The sequence below is a fragment of the Leptodactylus fuscus genome, chromosome 10, assembly GCF_031893055.1.
Source record: "Leptodactylus fuscus isolate aLepFus1 chromosome 10, aLepFus1.hap2, whole genome shotgun sequence".
Classification (NCBI taxonomy): Eukaryota; Metazoa; Chordata; class Amphibia; order Anura; family Leptodactylidae; genus Leptodactylus; species Leptodactylus fuscus.
In genome coordinates, this window is record NC_134274.1 from 50544037 (window position 1) to 50562934 (window position 18898).

At 43.6% G+C, this 18898-nt stretch overlaps 1 protein-coding gene across 1 annotated transcript in view; it reads left to right on the plus strand.

The window, feature by feature from the left end:
• The first annotated feature begins 348 nt into the window (after positions 1 to 348).
• Positions 349 to 18898, plus strand: part of LOC142183127 (neurotrypsin-like) — a 34765-nt gene continuing 16215 nt past the window's right edge. The window contains exons 1-6 of the mRNA XM_075258049.1: positions 349 to 611; positions 11795 to 11840; positions 16069 to 16311; positions 16869 to 17007; positions 18430 to 18602; positions 18728 to 18875. Of these exons, the coding sequence (XP_075114150.1) occupies positions 540 to 611; positions 11795 to 11840; positions 16069 to 16311; positions 16869 to 17007; positions 18430 to 18602; positions 18728 to 18875 (821 nt within the window). The 5' untranslated portion in view covers positions 349 to 539. The remainder of the gene's footprint in view (positions 612 to 11794; positions 11841 to 16068; positions 16312 to 16868; positions 17008 to 18429; positions 18603 to 18727; positions 18876 to 18898) is intronic.

Genomic DNA, 18898 nt, shown 5'->3' on the forward strand with positions numbered 1-18898 from the left:
GATAATTAGAATTGTGACATAGGCTGCATCTGTCAGGGTGGGTGTGATGGAATCATGTAGGAAAATACAATGTAAAGTATGCATCCGGTATAGGATTGACAGTATATGTTTGTTGTGTTCGGTGTATAAATGTTTATTAGGTTGCAAGCTGTAACACAATATTCTATGTAGCAAGTGAGACTTATGTATTTTGTTAAAGGAGGGTGGGGTAGAGGGATTGGAGTGCAGAATAAGGGTGGGACAGAAGAAAAAGGAGGTGATTGACTGAGATCTACAGTAGGAGAGTGGGTGGAGGAAGATGTGAGCTGAGATCCTGATACATTCACACATTGACTCTGCTAGCCTGCACTTGTCTATTACCTATCTGGGTGATGATCATAACTCCCATACAATGCAGTAATAGTCCAATGCCCATTACTGCAACAGCAGCAAACAGTGCTGCAGTCTTTCTCCCAGGACTCCAATGAAGAGCAGACAGCTGACCCTGCCAGAGAGAAGAGATAGAAGAGAAAGCAGCTGCATCCCACTGTTGAGTCACCATGAAACCTGTGGACTTACATGGAGCGCTGGTCATTATCCTGTTCATCTGCCTTGCATTTGGAGATCAGCAGGTAAGAATTTATTACAGTCCTATGTCCTCTTAATAAGTCACAGGTTTCTTACTATCAGTTTGTTAGACTTTGTTCTACTAATGATGCAATCTTTGCTGCTTTGTATTAATACACCTATGACATATGACAAAGCAGGGGCTATGTTTTCCCTGACGGTGACACACTGAGCGGAGTAAATCAGGATTCTGCTGCAATATGTTCTTTCTTACTGTAATACAGACAAAGCAGCAGCACTGCAGTAACAGCAAAAAGTAGAATAGCACATTCATTGGGAAATTGATGGTGACTACTTATGAAGACTGTACAAGGGCAATCCTCAGTCACAGAGCATTTGTCAGTGACTAGAACATTGAGGGCTGGGTAGGAGTTATCTGTGGCATCTGCATCTGTAAACTCCCTAGTGCTGCCATTCTGATGCATTAAAGCATCTATTAGAGCACTCAGCTAGATTGCTATTAGGCTTACGTGAGGCCCGTTTCACATCTGCGTTCGGGCCATTCTGTTCCTCTATCTGCATGAAATATGCAGAGAAAAGTCCTGCAAGCAGCACTTTTATCTCTGCATTTTTCGTGCAGGAAACCACAGAGACCCCAATATAATCTATGGGGTCCACGGGTTTCCTCAGGTAACTGCTTTTTTATACAGATATGTTTCTGTCCTTTCATTAAGGCTTGTCCACATCTTTGGAATCCACAAAAACAATGAATGTATACATTACTGTGGTGGACAATTTTTTTCCACAGTGTGGACAAAGCAGTATCCACATATTTTTGTTTTAGAGCAAGTGAATAGGGTGCAAAAGCTGATATTATTGCTTCATTTGTAGTTATATTGCTCCCTTTATTCTATATATACAGAGACCTGTATATATACACACATGTGGACAAAATTGTTGGTACCCCTCGTTTAATGAAAAAAAAACCCACAATGGTCACAGAAATGAATTGAATATGACAAAAGTAATAAATAAATTATATGAAAATGAACAAATGAAAGTCAGAGACAGGCCTGGACAGAAATGATGGTTCCCTTTAACTTAATATTTTGTTGCACAACCTTTTGAGGCAATCGCTACAATCACACGATTCCTGTAACGGTCAATGAGACTTCTGCCCCTCTCAGCAGGTATTTTGGCCTCTCCTCATGAGCAAACTGCTCCAGTTGTCTCGGGTTTGAAGGGTGCCTTTTCCAGATGACATGTTTCAGCTCCTTCCAAAGATGCTCAATAGGATTTAGGTGCGGGCTCATAGAAGGCCTCTTCAGAATAGACCAATGTTTTCCTCTTAGCCATTCTTGGGTGTTTTTACCTGTGTGTTTTGGGTCATTATCCTGTTGCAAGACCCATGACCTGTGACTGAGACCAAGCTTTCTGACACTGGGCAGCAGGTTTCTCTCTAGAATCCTTTGGTTTTGAGATTTCATTGTACCCTGCACAGATTGAAGACACCCTGTGCCAGATGCAGCAAAGCAGCTCCAGAACATAACAGAGCCTTCTCCATGTTTCACAGTAGGGACAGTGTTCTTCTCAAGATATGGTTAATTTTTCCATCTGTGAATATACAGCTGATGTGCCTTGCCAAAAAGTTTGATTTTTGTCTCATCTGTCCATAGAACATTCTCCCAGGAGCTTTGTGGCTTGTCAACATGTAGTGTGGTTATTATTACTTTTTTCAGATTCAAGTTATTTCTGTGACCATTGTGGGTTTTTATTTAATTAAATGAGGGGTACCAACAATTTTGTCCACGTGTGTACATACCGTGAGCCCCCTCTGGTGGCTGCTGCAGGCATACAATAATTGTATAATTTAAAGGGGTTAACCAACAACATAAATATTTGTTTTAGGTGTTTTGAAGCTGGAAATTAAAAAACCTACTAATATAAATAATTAAATATGTATCGATGACCCAAATTTTGTACGCTATGATAACTGTGCTTTACAAAGCACTACAGCTATGTGGAAGCAAACGGGTGTTTAAAGGGAGTCTGTCAGCAGTTAATTGGTTCATCATAAACCTAATCCCAGTACCTTGTAGAGGGGATTCCGCAGTTTCCAACTATGCCTGTGTTATTCAGCTTTGAAGTCCCTTTTTTTTATGTAAATTGCAGTTTTATTGATATTCAAATGAGGAAAGTGTCTTGCCCTTGAGCCTAGAGCTGAAACTAAAGCCTTGGCAAGCTAAAGCAGGCCAACAAAGCTGAATAACAGAAACTGTAGAATTACCTGTATGAGGATTAGGATGAATTTACTGCTGACAGACTCCCTTTAAGCACATTTTTTCAATTTTTTGATGAAATTTACAATAATGTCCTTTAATGGAAGTCTGATACCTCAAAACCATAGTGCATTATAGAGACATGCTGAGTAGAGATGAGCGAACACTGTTCGGATCAGCCGATCCGAACAGCACGCACCCATAGAAATGAATGGAAGCACCTGTGACGCCGGCAAAGTCAGCGTCACAGGTGCTTCCATTCATTTCTATGGGTGCGTGCTGTTCGGATCGGCTGATCCGAACAGTTTTCGCTCATCTCTAATGCTGAGTACCATTATACCTTTCTATATACCAATGGATGCTCCATTTCCAATTATTGTTTTATAAATATGCAAATGAAGCTCAAGTGCAGTGGAGGTGTGGCCTAGGCTCCAAGGGCTCTAGATTCAGGATAGTAAAGATGCAAAATAAAAGGTGCAGGTTATCCATAGTGCATCACTCTGTGTGATCAAGCATGAGCAACCGATAACCAATGCAACCAAATGGGGAAGGTACAATTGTAGCAGCAGTTGTTCCTCCTCCATTCACAATGTAAATAGACCGATAAAAATCAGCACCAATCAAACACATTTATCATTGATGCGCATTCTAGCCTGCATCTGCATATATAAATGCAACCAATCCACTACTCTAATAAGGAAAAAAAACTTCTTGTTGTTGGACGATTAGCCATGTATGGTGGCAGACTCCTTTACTAATCTCGGCACTTCCATGCATAGTTATATTATATGTACTATATCGAAAGATAGGAGAAAAGTGACTTTTGCAGAAGATCCTCATATATTACAATTCTTCAGTAGCATTTGTACTGAGGATTATGTGCATAGACCAGACTACAAATACGCCCACAGTTCAATTCCCAGAATGATGTCCTCTACTGGTCTCAGGTTTTTATGGGGTTTTGTATTTATAGCATATACTGCAATGAAATCATGTAAGTTCATACCTTGCGTGTCGTAACTTCTATACTGCTCTTCCTCCAGCCCAAGGTTAATATACACTGTTTATAGACACAACTTTGGCATACTTTAGGTAGGAGTCAAAACTATACGATAGCATATGGGGGCATTCTGCTTGTTGACTGTACATTGCGACATGGACTAAAATGACCCTGTTCTTGAGATAAACCTGGAGTCACAATAAAAAGGAAGACTGAAGATAAGAATGCTGGCTTGCAAAGTCTTAGCATGGAGTTTTTACTCTGTGGTAAAAGAACCATAATGCATTGGGAGATAGGTAAAAAAAAGAATGTCATGATATAAACATAGGAAGGTACTAGAATTATATTGAATACAATTTACTCTATATATGACACTTGGTGCAGTTGTTTAGGTCAGGACCATGCGTGTGAAATCTTTTATGGTTGCTGCATGCCTAGTTCTAGTTTCAGGCCATTATGTGAGTCTTCATAGTAAAGGAGTTCACATATCTGTCAGTGTTGTATTGGAAAAGAAACAATAGTTTGACAGCTAATGTCACATTATATTGTGTTGCGACTATTAGTAGTAATAGATGTCATTGTCTCAATTCGTCTGTGAACCTGAGTGTGTGGGGCAGTGGACAGGGTTCAATCTTAGTTTATACGGTTTGGTTCCGTCATGAAGAATTGTGGAGGAGTGAGTGTTTGTCTCCATTTATTGGCCTAGAACAATGCCCTCACAACAGAGGTAGTTGATAACAATGCCTTTATAACAGTGTCATCCTGAAATAACATACAACCACATACCTTTGCTCAGATTTTTATTCCATATGTTAATTTGCTTGGGCAGTGGTGTAACTAGGAATGGTGGGGCTCCGTGGCAAGCTTTATTTTGGGATTCGCATGAATCCCATCCGTGGTGTTTCCAGCCCGTGGGGTTCCGGCCTAACAGTGTTTTGAGTGATTTCTGGGGTTCTCAATGAGCTCATTGCATCCTCTGTGTTTGTTTACATCCCTAGCGTCTTCATCCCTAAGTTCCATGATGGCTCACTTCTTCTCCCTCTCTCACTAACTGACCCCCTCCCTTTCTCCCCCTCCGTTTCCTTAACTAGCCCACCCACTACATGCTTAGCAGCCATAATTATAATACTAGCTATCCCTAACCACACCTCGCTCTCATCTCGCTCACACTCACCGTCCCCCTCATTTTTTCCCTAGCTAGCCAGCGCACGCATGCGCAATAGCTCGAGAGGAGACGGCAGGAAGGAAAGGCAAGTATGCTGGGTCTGGTGTTGTGAGGGAAGAGGATGGAAAGTGAGGAGACGGGAGGATGGATTGTGGATGTGGTATATATCTCACCTGGTTTCCTCAGCCAGGTGGGATAACGGAAATCCAGAAGTATACATGTTTTAGCAGAAGAGAGAGAGAATACGGACACCGGCGGTTAGCTTTAAAAACCCATTCAAATGAATAGGTTTTAAAACTGACCGCCAGAAAGCCGTCCCCTGTTCAGTTTCCCCAGGGTTTAGGATGGAAATCCTCAGGCGGACAGCGGCGCTAGTGTGAACGCCCCCTTAGGCTTTTCTTTTGTTTATACAGTGTTTTTTCTGTGCTGAAGAACCTAAATAAAAGCACCATTGGAGTTTGAAATCCGCTGCCTGTGTGAACTCTGTCATTGCTAATCCCCACCATGTGAGCTGTTCCTTACAATATATAATATGTGTTCGCTATTCAGAGAGGACTTCCAGTAATACTTTTAGCCTGGAGCATTCCAGTTGGTCGCAAGTTGCAATATATAGATCGGCTTTGCTACTCTCTCCTAGCCTGACGTCATGTATCTTCAATGTAATATTGCAGCGTATGGATGGGATTTGCCAGAATCCCATCCACTACACTAACTGTAAAACGTTGTTTTTTTTCTGCAGCGTAAATACCATGGGCAAACCGCGGCATCTATACAATGCCAGGGCCCTGGCCTGAAATTGTTTTTTTTGTTCCACTGAGAATAAGATATGTTGACTGCTAGAATTTCCCTCTCCCAAGAATACAGCAGTAATCTGTGGACAATTGCAAGTATCCAGGACACCCACACCACCCATAGAAGGGAACTAAAAGAGGATCTGTCAGGTCTCCTATGCTATGTTGCTAGCCTAAGGGCAGCATATGATAAAAGGAGACAAAACGTAATAGCCGTAACCAAATGACCTCCCTCTCCGGCACCTGTATATCACTATTTACAATAAGGCACAAACACATGTCTTGGGTAAAATTGTGTGTGTGTGTGTGGGGGGGTGGTCGGCCACAGCTTTATTAATTAAACAATGTAAACATATCAGCAGAACCCTGCTACCCCATGACGAACTGTAAGGCGCGTCACCAGAATGTCCCGCCACCACTTGCAATGTGCATGTATGAGATGTTCAGCGGGTGACGCGCCTCTCCTCTTCTCTCCGGATGCCAAAGGGGGGGGGGGGGGGACAAGGTACTGCCAATATGCCACCGGATCACGGTGTAACCCTACATCGGGGTCCGACCCCCGTCCAAGAGCATGAACAAAGCCCTTTCAATACCATCCTGAACACCGGACAAAAAGATATCCAGACCGATGTCTGTCAAATGAACCCCATCCCTAGGAAGCAAACCCCTATTATCTCCCTCCAATTGCCTGTGCCGCAACACTACTCCACCACAGGACCGCACATGAGGACCGCAAATTAAGCAGCTGTCTAGCTCTCTCAAGGGCAGCTGGGTCATGAGCATCACGCCAGCGAGCTCTGGGAACAACTTCCGACCACAACCAAGTCGGTGAAAAAGGCAGGAAAACAGTCAAAGTCAGAACGAATCAAGGAGATCAATTCGAATAACCAAACAACACCCAAATTATTGCCCTCGGCATGTAGCAACAGCACCACTGGGGCCTGGGAGGATCTACCAATCGACACCACTTGCGGCAACACCTGGAGCCAGCTCAATCCCCGAAATCCGTGCCACCGAAGCTCGGCATTCTCCAAACCCAGCTGTAAACTGCCGGGTCGGACCACAGCACGCCCAATATATGTAGGAATGGCCGAGAATCCAAACAATCGGGTACATGCCTAAAGAGACAGAAAAAGACAAAGAACAATGTATCAAAAGCGCAAGGACAGCCTACCAAACTACCCATAGGATTTTTTTAAAAAAATTTTTGGAATCTATCTGGAAAACATGCCAATACTAAAATGAACCCGAATATAACTAAAAAAACACTAAACCGTAAGGAGGCCCGGTCGCACAACGCCGGTAACAGCTGGACCTCCACCTGCCGATACGCTTAACCTCATCCTCATCCTGAGGCCGGCTGCATTTGCTGCAGTGGCAGCTCCGATGCGGAAGGAAATGGTTCCGAACTCGGCAGGGGAGGGGAACCCTGTGGCAAGTAGGCAACGCTTAAACAAGGATTCAAACTGAAACCGCGTAAAAAATAGGAGCTGTCGCTGTGAACCAAAAATTGACTAGAGGAAGGACGGGAGGAGGCAAAACGATGCACCTTGTCCACTGGACACAGGGTCCCTCCAGGCGAGAGATGGACAACCACGTACCCTGACCATAAACACCAGTCTTGGAACTTTTGACTCTGACCCGGAGGGGACTGGGCAGGCTAGGAGGGGCACCCCCTGACAAAGCAACTATGGCGCCGACCAACCCGCCGTCCAGAGGGCCAGTAAGGCCTGCCGACAGCGAGATGGCCAGAAAAGTGGGTAAAATGGCCGCCAGGGGGATGCCACGCCCCCCAGCGGCCTGCGCATGAGGTGTTGGAGCAGTCTGGCGCCCACGAGTTCTAGCGCCAGCGCTGCTAGCTAGGAAGGAAGCACGCTGCTCGTTACGAGTAGAAACCCGGGCGGCACGGGACACGGACCGGGCGGCCCCACGTGCCGGAGCCCTGCTCCTGGCACTGGGAGCTAGCCGCTCGGGAGGCCTCACCTGCTAGGGCGGGTGGAGACCAACCGCTATAGCCCAGGTGGAGTGGGGGCCTGGCTGAACGCCCCGCTCGAAGCAAGCAGGGACGCCAGCCAGGCCGTCCCCTCCTCACTTACTCGGCGTTTGAACCATAAGCTGCTGCCGCTGGGCGTCTTCGGACATCGCGAGCTCCGTGCCAGAACCAGTGACATCAGCACTGGCGGGGATCCGAAAGGAAGTCCCCGCCCAGCGCCGACGGCTATATAGCCAGGGTGGAGACAGAGCAATCACGCTCAGTCAAAAGCCGGCTGGCTTAGGCAGCCATCCGGCTAACAGAAAATGTAAGCTTGGGATACATATAGGCTTATATGATTTAATCCAGTATTTTACGTATGATATGTGTAAATGCTGCCATTACTAACCGAGAAAGCCTTTGAGTCCTGATTTTCCCACCCACATAGAGCAATTGACTGATGTTCTTCTTTCATTCTGTGTGTTTGAGTGCTGGCAGCAGAAAATACTGGATCAAATCATAGAAATCTAAATATTCCCAAACATCTCAGCATCTCTCCTACTTATTCTATGCCCTTATATAAGGTAGTAGGGTTGAGCCAATCTTGAGATTTCAGGATCGTTTTTAAAATCTGATTTTCGATAATTTTCCAGCCGAACCCGATCGTGAAATTTGCTCAATCGCCGATCAGGATCCGATCTTTCCCGATCGCTCAACCCTATAAGGTAGCAGAGAAGACCTGACAGCTCTACTTTATTTACAGAGTTTCCATTGAAATCAATAGTCTCTCCAATGCTCAAAACTGCCAGGTTTTGCAGGATAAAAGCATGCTCTTCTCTCCCTAGTGAAAAGTGACATTGAGATAACAGACATTAGTCTATAACAAGATAAGCTGAGGCCGCTATCTGGAATTCAATTCAATACACTTAACTATAGAGCCATACTCTTAATACTCTGGATCATCCAGCATTCTGACCTTGTATACTTGTCTCCTGTTTACTAATCTACCAGAATTATCACTGTATATTTTGCCTCTTTTTAAGTGTCTTTTACTCCAAATTATTTTTAAAACATTTTACATCAGAATTTACGGTCATATGCACGGTTTACATCAGGCTGTAAAAGCATAGTATGGAGTGTTCCTGACTTGCTGAATGGTTAGGATTTGGACAAGTTTAGGATTGCACTGCATTTTACAGTACCTGCAAAGTGGATGGGATTCTGGCTTATCCCATCACCATATTGCCAAAAAAAATAAAAAATCTGCAGCGGAAAAGCTGTTTTCAAGTACATTGTTTTTGAAAATGTCAGCATGTCACTTACACCTACGGAAATGCTGACGTTTTCTGTATAGATGTGATAGAGGCCAGCATGAAGAAATGTAAAGAAGCATTGACTTCAATATCGTCATAGCAGGCGTCAGTCCGCGTTTGCAAAGAAAAAAAAAAAAAAAAAAAAAGTACAAAAAGTGGATGGTAGATTTGAAACAAGTTATTTGGAGCAAAGAGACGAAAGTCAATAGACTGGGCTCTGATAGGTGCCAAAGAAACAAGGGAAAAGGAGCTAACAGATAGAGAAATTTAAGGAAATGTTGACCAGTATGCACCAACATTGGGAATGTGTTGAAGAGACCTGGGATTAGATTTCGGTCGAGACATCTAGAGAATGCCCAGGAGGGTTCAGGCAGTGTTGGAAGCCAAAGGGGGATTTACAAAATAATAAAAATTCAAATTTAGATTTTTAGGAGCAAAACAGCAACAATACAGTTACATGACAAGGATCTGCATAACTAATATATGCTAAATAGTTGCAAGTCAAATTAATGTGTGAGCTAACCAAGATGACTGTCTATAAAATGATGGGAGTCTCACATTTGAAGCTGTAGTAGATGGTGAGATATGGAGCCTGAAAGTCAAAAGTTCAAAGCATTGTTACTCTTTTGCTTATCAGTGTATATCACGTGGAGTGCTAAATATTTAAGGCCTAGGGGAGTATCCATGTGCTCATACAGCTGCATGTAAACTCTGCCTGTATGTGGCTGCCAATGGTCACACAATGTTACAGGTAAGTGCGACCACAGTGCTGTATGTGGACAGGGTTTCCACAGTCTTCCAGACTGAGTGTTTATCTATTTTTTTAACTTGTATTTTTATCTTTATTGATTACTTTTTACATTGGCAGATTATCAGAATCAACTTTTGGGAGCTTCATTAGTAGAGATGAGCAAACACTGTTCGGATCAGCCGATCCGAACAGCACGCACCCATAGCAATGAATGGAAGCACCTGTGATACTGACTTTGCCGGCGGCCGGCGTCACAGGTGCTTCCATTCATTTCTATGGGTGCGTGCTGTTCAGATCGGCTGATCGGAACAGTGTTCGCTCATCTCTATTCATTAGATTTTACAGACTTTGGTTATTTTTCACATTGAGGCCTCTTCTAAGGGTAAGTTCACACGTAGTTTTTTGGTCAGGATTTTGATGCCTTATCCTCCTCAAAATCCTGACCGAAAAGACGGCTCCCATTGAATAAAGAAGCGAGGTGCTCATTCTTCAGGCCGAGTCGCCTCGCAATTCAGCCTGAAGACACTCCCTCCTCATTGGGCCTAATCCGGAGCAGAGTGCGTGGCTGGATGACGGTGCAGTGCACCAGCTTTCAGTCGCGATACCCAGCTTTTGGTCTGGAACCTGAGGTGGACGGACCAAGAATCTCCATGTGAACTTACCCTTAGAGCATTTGTTTGTGCTGTTCCATTATTGAGTACTGGGTGATCAATATTATACAATACTAGACATTTTTCTGCTTATACTGATACTTTCAAGGGATCCTATCATACAAACCCTTTTTTTTCTAACACGTCGGAATAGAATTAAGAAAGGCTATTCTTCTCCTACCTTTTGTTGTCTTCCCGTGCTGCCGTTCTGTTGGAATCCCAGTTCTTGTCGGTATGTCGGAAGTTACAAGCCACCGCCGGAAGAAGAGGATGAAGAGGACGCTGCTGACGAAGATGGAGGCGGCGCTGGAGAGAGTTCTCTGGCAGCATTGGGGATGCCTCCAGTGCTGTTTGAGCGCTGCCCCCCCCCCCCCCCCAGTGCTGCATACCGAGAAAAAAACGGGATTCCTAAGGAATGGAGAAGACAACAAATGGATAATAGCCTTTCTTAAGGCTATTCAGACGTGTTACTCAGAAAAAGAAGGGTTTGTATGATAGGATCCCTTTAACCCCAGGCTTCTCTTTTTAGGTTTTTTCGTGTTTTCATTGACCTTTACACTTATTAGTTTATTCTGTTTATAATATGCAACTTTTTTAAGACTCCCAAATGAAAAAAGTTGCATCTCTGCAGTCATTTTAGCCAGTGTGAAAGGTGATGTCAGAGATGAATATTGTAACTGATTTATTACGTGTAGTTTAGTCTAGTTTTAATTTTGAGATAGGCTAAAATGAGGTCACTTGTAACAAATGTGGACTATAGGCTTCTAGAACATGTGACTTACCCAGAGCTATGCAAACATTTTTGGAATATCTATGCAACTATGTAATATATTAGTGTAAGTTCACCAAAGGTGACCCCATACTGTAACCCGGAGTCCAGGGGCTGGCCTGTATATCATCATTTTTTAGCCACCTTTCAACTAACGTGCCTATGGCATATGATCACACTTGAGATAACATTAGTCACAGGTCAGTTATTTTACCTCACCATTGCAATGGCCTGAAAAATGTTTCTTTCGGGCAGAAATAGGTTGAAGTCCATAAAAATCCAAGGGGCTGAATGGCTAAAACATGTCATTTTCATGTGAAATGTCTCATTATTGTGCCACATACACAGAAATGTCTCACACTGTGTAAGCAGTAAGTTGCATGAAACCACTATTGCTCTTTTTGCCGTATACTTATATCATATGTTTAGCTTAAATTCATTTATTTCAGTGACTGACCAATGATTCTTTTATGTCTATGAAAAAGATTTATTCACCATTCCTATACAGTTTTTTTTTTATCTTAACCGGAATATATTTTCTATTTTGCAAATTCCTAGGATATCGTAAATTCCCTGCAAATCCAGAAGCACCTGCTACCCACAGGTAAGGACATGACTCTGAGTCACGGCTAACATTTCACAACCGCGTCTGCTCTTTCAGATTATTTACCTTCCTTTTTGTATTATTATTTGACATATATTTACTTTGTATTGTATTACTTCTGTTGTGTAAGCCTAGGCACACAGGGTTGATTTGCTGGAGAAAAAAAATTCTCCATAGAGACTGTAGATCTATTTGTTAAAGTAAAATGGCACACCGTAATGTAAAAAACTTAACATACTATGGCCTTCTGCACATTACCATAGTCGCTTTTACTATCCTCAAATCATGATCCGCGATCCGACAAAAATATATCAGTGTGTCATCCACAAACATGAATCCACAAAAAGACTTGTACACGAACGCGGATTAAAATAAGACATGCTTCTTAATTTGCAGTCCTTGGATACGGCATGGACACACTGCCGCAAAAAATGCACCCATGTGTCTGGGCATATTGAAATGCATATGAAATGCATATTGCAGATGAGTCCAGAAATGTGGATCAAAAGTACGGTCGTGTGCATGAGGCTGGATATGTGCACACACTCCTTCATGTATCGCAACATGTCTTCACTTTCAATCGTAAAACCCAGTCTAGACATAGTGGAGTGGCCATGAATTTACAATGCAGATTCTGGATGGAGTTTACTGTACAATACATGCGGATGGGATTGCAAAAACCTCATTTCCACACAACAAATCCATGGACTTGCGCTAAAAGCTTATTCACATGTCATGTGTAATGTCCATTTAAATCATAGACTGCATTGCTTTTAATGGGTGCACACAGATGTCCATTCTCTTTCCATGGACCAATTGGAGACATGCTCTATCTTGGTCTATATTGAAGACCATGGAGCTTCGTTTTAGTTTATCAGTCCCAGAAAATCACAATACACAGATATTTTTCAGGAACCTGGATACATTGTAAAGTATAGGAAAATAAATCAATCCTGACAACGCCCAAAAATAAAGAACTGGTGTCACAATACCCTTACTAGTAGTCTAGAGACCAATGGCTGGAAACAGGGAGTATAACAATAGCAATGCACAGATAGACTTACAGTCCGTTCAATGGAAGGCAGGGAGGCTTGGCCGGAAGCAGCGGTCCTATTATCAGCAGGGGGGCTTGCTGGAGGCAGTGGTTCCACGGCTCCTATGGACCAGGTGGATAGCAAGGTCTTTTAGTAGAAGGAGGACTTGCTTGGGCCAGTAGTTCCACGGCTCCTATGGACCAGGTGGATGGCAAGTCTTTGGTAACAGGAGGACTTGCTGGGGGTAGTAGATACAAGTAGCAACCAACTTGGCAGGTGAATAACTAACTTGGAACAGTCAGATAGAGCTTGAGGAACTTGGTAGAAGACAGACTTCTGGAACCAATACTCAGGCAACAGGGTAATCACAACACACATGCTAAATAATCAAGAATCAGGTAACCAGGGTAAGTCACTGGCAGGAAACACAAAAAACTCCATCTTGACTGCTGGCAAAAAAGAAAAAAAACTGGGCATGTTGAATCAACCATGAGCCACATGAGCATGAGAGACGTTAACAACTGAACTAAGCTTTGTTTCTGCCTTAAGAAACTGAAGCCCGGGACGATAGGGGGAAGGCGGGCCCCTGATTTTTTTATTTTTTTTTAAACTGGCCTTTACCTGCTGGAGTAACTCCAGCAGGTAACAGACCCCCATCTACTTACTGATCCTGGCTCCTGCTCACGGCTGCTAGTGCTTCCCTTTCTGCGGAGGTGGCTTTGATCAGGAGAGGGGATTAGAAAGTGAGGCCGGGGGCCCACGAATCTCACAAATCCTGCTATCATTATACGAGTATAATGATTGGAGGGCCAAGAGAGGTGAGACAACATAAAAACAGTGTTACTTACCTCTCCTGGGCTCCGGAAGACTATAAATCTGAATAGATGTGACAAGTTATACAACTTCCTGTTATTGTCATACACAAGAGATTAGTCAGTGCAGGGTGCAGCATAATAAACAGAAGATTTCTTAGGACCATTCATGGTACAGCTACCTGGAAGGAGTTCATGTTTCCAGAGATAATGTGGTCATGATAACCAGCAGTTGTATGTTTGAGACATTCAGAGAACCTTTTCTTCAATCTGGTAGATCACATATTAAATGTTATGGCCTTTATCAAAATTACTTATTGCATTCTTCAGCTTCAGTTTGTGATAGAGCTATGGTAGATGCTGTAGTGTTGTAGTGAGGATGCAGGTCTTCTGTAATAAGTCCACTATGAGATGGTTACTGTTGTAGATCAGAACACTTTATTCCATGCTTCCATCATGGCTCCCTGTCTAACAACTCCTCCCCTAAGCTTAGCTCCTCCTCCATTACTACCTCACTGTTGCTAGGCAGACAAAGCAGAATAAGTAAGCAGAACAGAACATACTTATAACAACATTACAGATGCGTTTTCAATGCAACAAAACATGGCCAATACTGATCAGTTGTCTTTAATGGGATCTATTAGGTTTCCTTTGTTCATTGCATAACTATGCATGCTATTATGCATAGCAAAAACAGTAGAGACCTGATGGACCCAGACCCTATTTATTGTCTAGTAGAAATTATTACTGCTTGCCTTTGCCACAATTAGTGGACTGTGATATACTGTCCAAGATCTTAGTACAGCATTATGATTTCCTTCACCGGGGGCAAAGATTCAGTTCATTTCCCTAGCAATGTATCTGTTCCCTGGTCAAGGGAAAGTGCCTTCTTAGCAAATTGGGGCTTCTGTCCAGTAGTACCACCTTTGAAAGTAAGTGAGATCATGACTTAAGCTAAGGCCCCACATAGCGGGCCAGAGCCAAAAACCATGCAGGTAAAACAGTGGTGGAAACACAGTGCAATGTATAGATGGGATGTGCTAGAATCCCATCCAGTTTACAGGTGGTGTAAAAAGACGAGGTTTTTGCCGTGACGTTTCCATCATGGACAAATTTCACACTAAGTATACGCTGAGCTGATTCTGAACGTAAAACACGTTCAGAATTAGCGCGTACAAAGCAGATCCCATTCATTTCAATGGGAGCCGGCATACGAGCGCTCCCCATTGAAATGAATGGGATGCTTTTTTCCCTATTGGTTTCAATGTGATACATTCTCCCATTGATACGGTGAAGTAGTCCTGTGTCCTTAGCAGAGAAACACCCCAAAACATAATGTTTCCACCTCCATGCTTGGCAGTGGGGACGGTGTTCTTTGGGTCATAGGCAGTATTTCTCTTCCTCCAAACACAGCGAGTAGAGTTAATTCCAAAGTGCCAATTTTTGTCTCATCTGACTAATCTGGATGAGTCTGAGAGTGATTTGGAGAAGGTGCTGTTTATTTCTCTATGCAAAATGCAAATAAATGTATTTATTTTTTCCTCAGCGTTTTTCTGCTGCGCTTCACTACATGGGTCCTTACCCTAAAAATATGCCAGGTTTATCATCCAGTTATATAATAAACCTGGCACAGTTTAAGACTGTCCAATCTAAGTTTACAGTAACTACTACAGAGAATTAGCAAATCTGCCCAATGTACGTTAGACTACCATTATGGTATGACAGCATGTTACAGCTGAGATGCATCTTGCCATTGACTACGGACACTCAATAAACAATATTTAATAAATGAGTGAACTAGAATGGTGGCAGGGATGCCCCATTTTTGGTTGCACATACTGTGTCCTTATATCTGCTCTTGTAAATACGTATACGCAAAGGTGACATCTAGGCAGTGGGGCGGACTGTCTTCACTATTCGGTGTACAGGGGGTTTGCCTATAAAAGGTGTTAAACCGATATCTCATACTGATGACCTATCCACTGGAAAACCCCTTTATCCCAGCACTAGGGTTGAGCGATCAGGATTGGAAAAGATCGGATCCCGATCGGCGATCGAGCAAATTTCACGATTGGGATCGGCTGGAAAATGATCAAAAATCGGATTTTAAAAACGATCCTGAAATCTCAAGATCGGCTCAACACTAGTGTACCTTATTTTACTAGGGTTGAGGGATCAGGAAAGATCGGATCCCGATCGGCGATCGAGCAAATTTCACGATCGGATTAGGATTGGCTGGAAAATGATCGAAAATCGGATTTTAAAAACGATCCTGAAATCTCAAGATGGGCTCAACCCTACCCAGCAGTTAAACTTTGCAGCAGTAATAGTCAATGCAATAGTAATCGTTTTAATTTACTGCAACTTTTATATCCTGTACAGGTTACAACCTCTGCTCTGATGGGCTAGATTCTCTTGGTTATTACAATGGTTCAATTTCCATAACGGAGTCTGGCTTGGATTGTCTGAAATGGACCGAATTTCCTGACTACATGAAGCAATATCCAGGGCGAGGACTTGGGGATCACAACTACTGCAGGAATCCAGATGGAGGAAATACGCCATGGTGCTTTTATCGTCAGCCATCAGGAATGATTAGCTGGACTCACTGTGACTGCAGCCAGGGTATGTGCATGGGCCACGGCTACTAAACACATGGACTGTAGAATTCATAATGACCTGTACGTGTGGCTCCACATTTATTAATATACACTTATTTATTATGTACAGAAAATGTACAGAAATGGAAATCACCAATTTCATTGATTAGCTCGGATATCAGTTCAACTTGCCCCAAAAAACAAATACTAAAGTGAAATTCAGCGTCTTCCATCTTTAATGGAGGAGTATTAAAGGTTAAAATAACACTGTTTATACAGTAGTTTAAAGAGCTAAAATCATTTGTATACCTTCCCTTTTTTATGTTCATAAGTGATGTCCAGTGTCAGACTGGCTCACCAGAGTACCAGTACCTGAGAATCCTTGGTTAGCCGAGACTAGCACAATAATGGTCCAGGAGAAGACACTTCACCTTGAAGGATACTATGGTTGTTGGAGAATGGACCCCAGAATCATTTCGTTTGTCTGTTCCCACTGATGGCGAAGAAAAAAATTGCACTTTATTAAATGTTATGCAGAGTTGTTATTTATATCATGCTAAGAAATACCCGTATCCCTTACAGGTGCCATTCGTCTACTGGGAGGCCATTTTTCTCGCGGTGGAGGAGTACTGCTCTATTTAAAAGGTGTTTGGGGAACCATATGTGGCGATAACTGGACAGATTGGGATGCAAGTGTGGTTTGCAGACAGCTTGGGATCAGGTCAGTTTGATGTTCTGATATTTTGTACATGACTTGTGATGTACATGTGTGTGATTTACTCCTAATGTGATCTCTCTCTCCTGGTCTCTGTCATGATGCATTTTCAGTAACTTATAAACTTGCTGTAAATATGAGATTGTCACTGAAGACGTTCATTGCATGTGTACAGTTAGCAGAACACTTGACAAGTGGAAACCCAACCTGTACAATCCTGTTGTATTCCTGTTGTATTGTATAGCAGCTGTATCTCATTTTTTAGCTGACCCAAGCAGACATGTTTATGGTGGAGTCAAGAGAGTAAGCTGTAATTTGGCTGCCACTTGTCCCATGACACCATGTGCACCAATGCTACTAATATTATAAATGTGAAAGTTTGTGGGTTTGGATGTTTGTGAGTTTGGATGTTTGTGGGTTTGGATGTTTGCTCCTCAATCACGGCCGCATGGATTTTCCTGCAATTTTACACCTAGATACATTGGTAGTCAGCTTGAAACATAGGCTACTTACGTTTCCCCTACACTCTAGGGCTGCGTGCCACTACCAGCAAATTGCCGTTGCGGCGATAGTCAAGGACATGAAATTACGTCATCCTACGTCATTGAACCGCTACCCGATTGGCTGCTGCTGCTGTGTAAGTGGAGCCATCAGCCTGGCTGCAGGCTGAAGATAATGGCGGTGCTTGCACGCTTGCGAGAGGAGCCGACATGCTGACTAAATGAGCCGTGCGGACCGACAGCCGTGCGAGGAGGGCAGCGGCAGCAAATTTTCAGTGACTCCAAATCCTCGCACTGCAGCCCGTCACAGTAGGGTAGGGACACGCAGGCAAGAGGAGATTGGGGGCGTGTGGGGGAGAGGGCGTGCAGAGGTGGTGGGGGCCCCCGGGAGGAGGGTGCAGGGGTACCACAGGATGGGGGTCCAAGGGGGTTGTGCAGGGGGTTGCAAAGGCAGTAAGATGTGGGGCGGTGCTGCTGGAAGTGGGGTCTTGGGGGGAGGGGGAGAATGTGTGCGGGGATTACTGCGAGAGGAGGGTCCGAGTGGGGTCCACAGTAAAAGGTGCGGGGGGAGCCACGGGAGGAGTAGGTGGGGGCTGTGGTTGCCGCAGGATGAGGGGGGGCACGGAAAAGGGAGAGGCGAGGGCACCGCAGGAAAGGGGGGTGCCACGGGAGTTGGGGTGCGCGGGGGGTGCCGCGGGCCCACTCACGGCGGATCAGAACCAGCATCAATTGCTTAAATGTACACAGCTCAACGCCAACACAAACCTGCAGACGAAGTTGCGGGCAGATGCTAGTAATGCATATATATAATAAGGTAGAACATTATACATGTGGCCAATCTGCAAGATTATTGATACGGCTAGAACATTGCTGTGGTCTCTGTCCTGTCAAATTTGGAAGCCATGTATTATTCTATTAATTTTAACAGTGAAATTGGAACAGCCAAAAAGATCCCCGATTATCCTCCATGGACAACACCACTACATCTGGAGTCTGCCAACTGCCGAGGGGATGAGAAAGCTTTACTACACTGTAGCTATACCAAGGGCAAAGGTTGCAGCAGTAGAGAGGTGGCTTCCATTACTTGCTCTCCTCCTGAAGGTAAATTTTTAACACTTGAATATTCTTACAAAAAATTCTTACATTCCTGTACTCCTGAACTCTGGCGGTGAGGTTACTAAGCACCACTACTAATAAGATTTTATTTTTCATTCTCTGAAGAGCAGGTTTAAAGCCTCCTCTCCGACTGGTGGGAGGAAAGGATCCGTATGAGGGGCGCGTTGAAGTTTTTTTTCAGGGTCGTTGGGGAACAATTTGTGATGATCACTGGGATGACAAAGATGCTGAAGTTATCTGCAGACAATTGGGATTTAAGTAAGTACCATTCGCTTTATAAT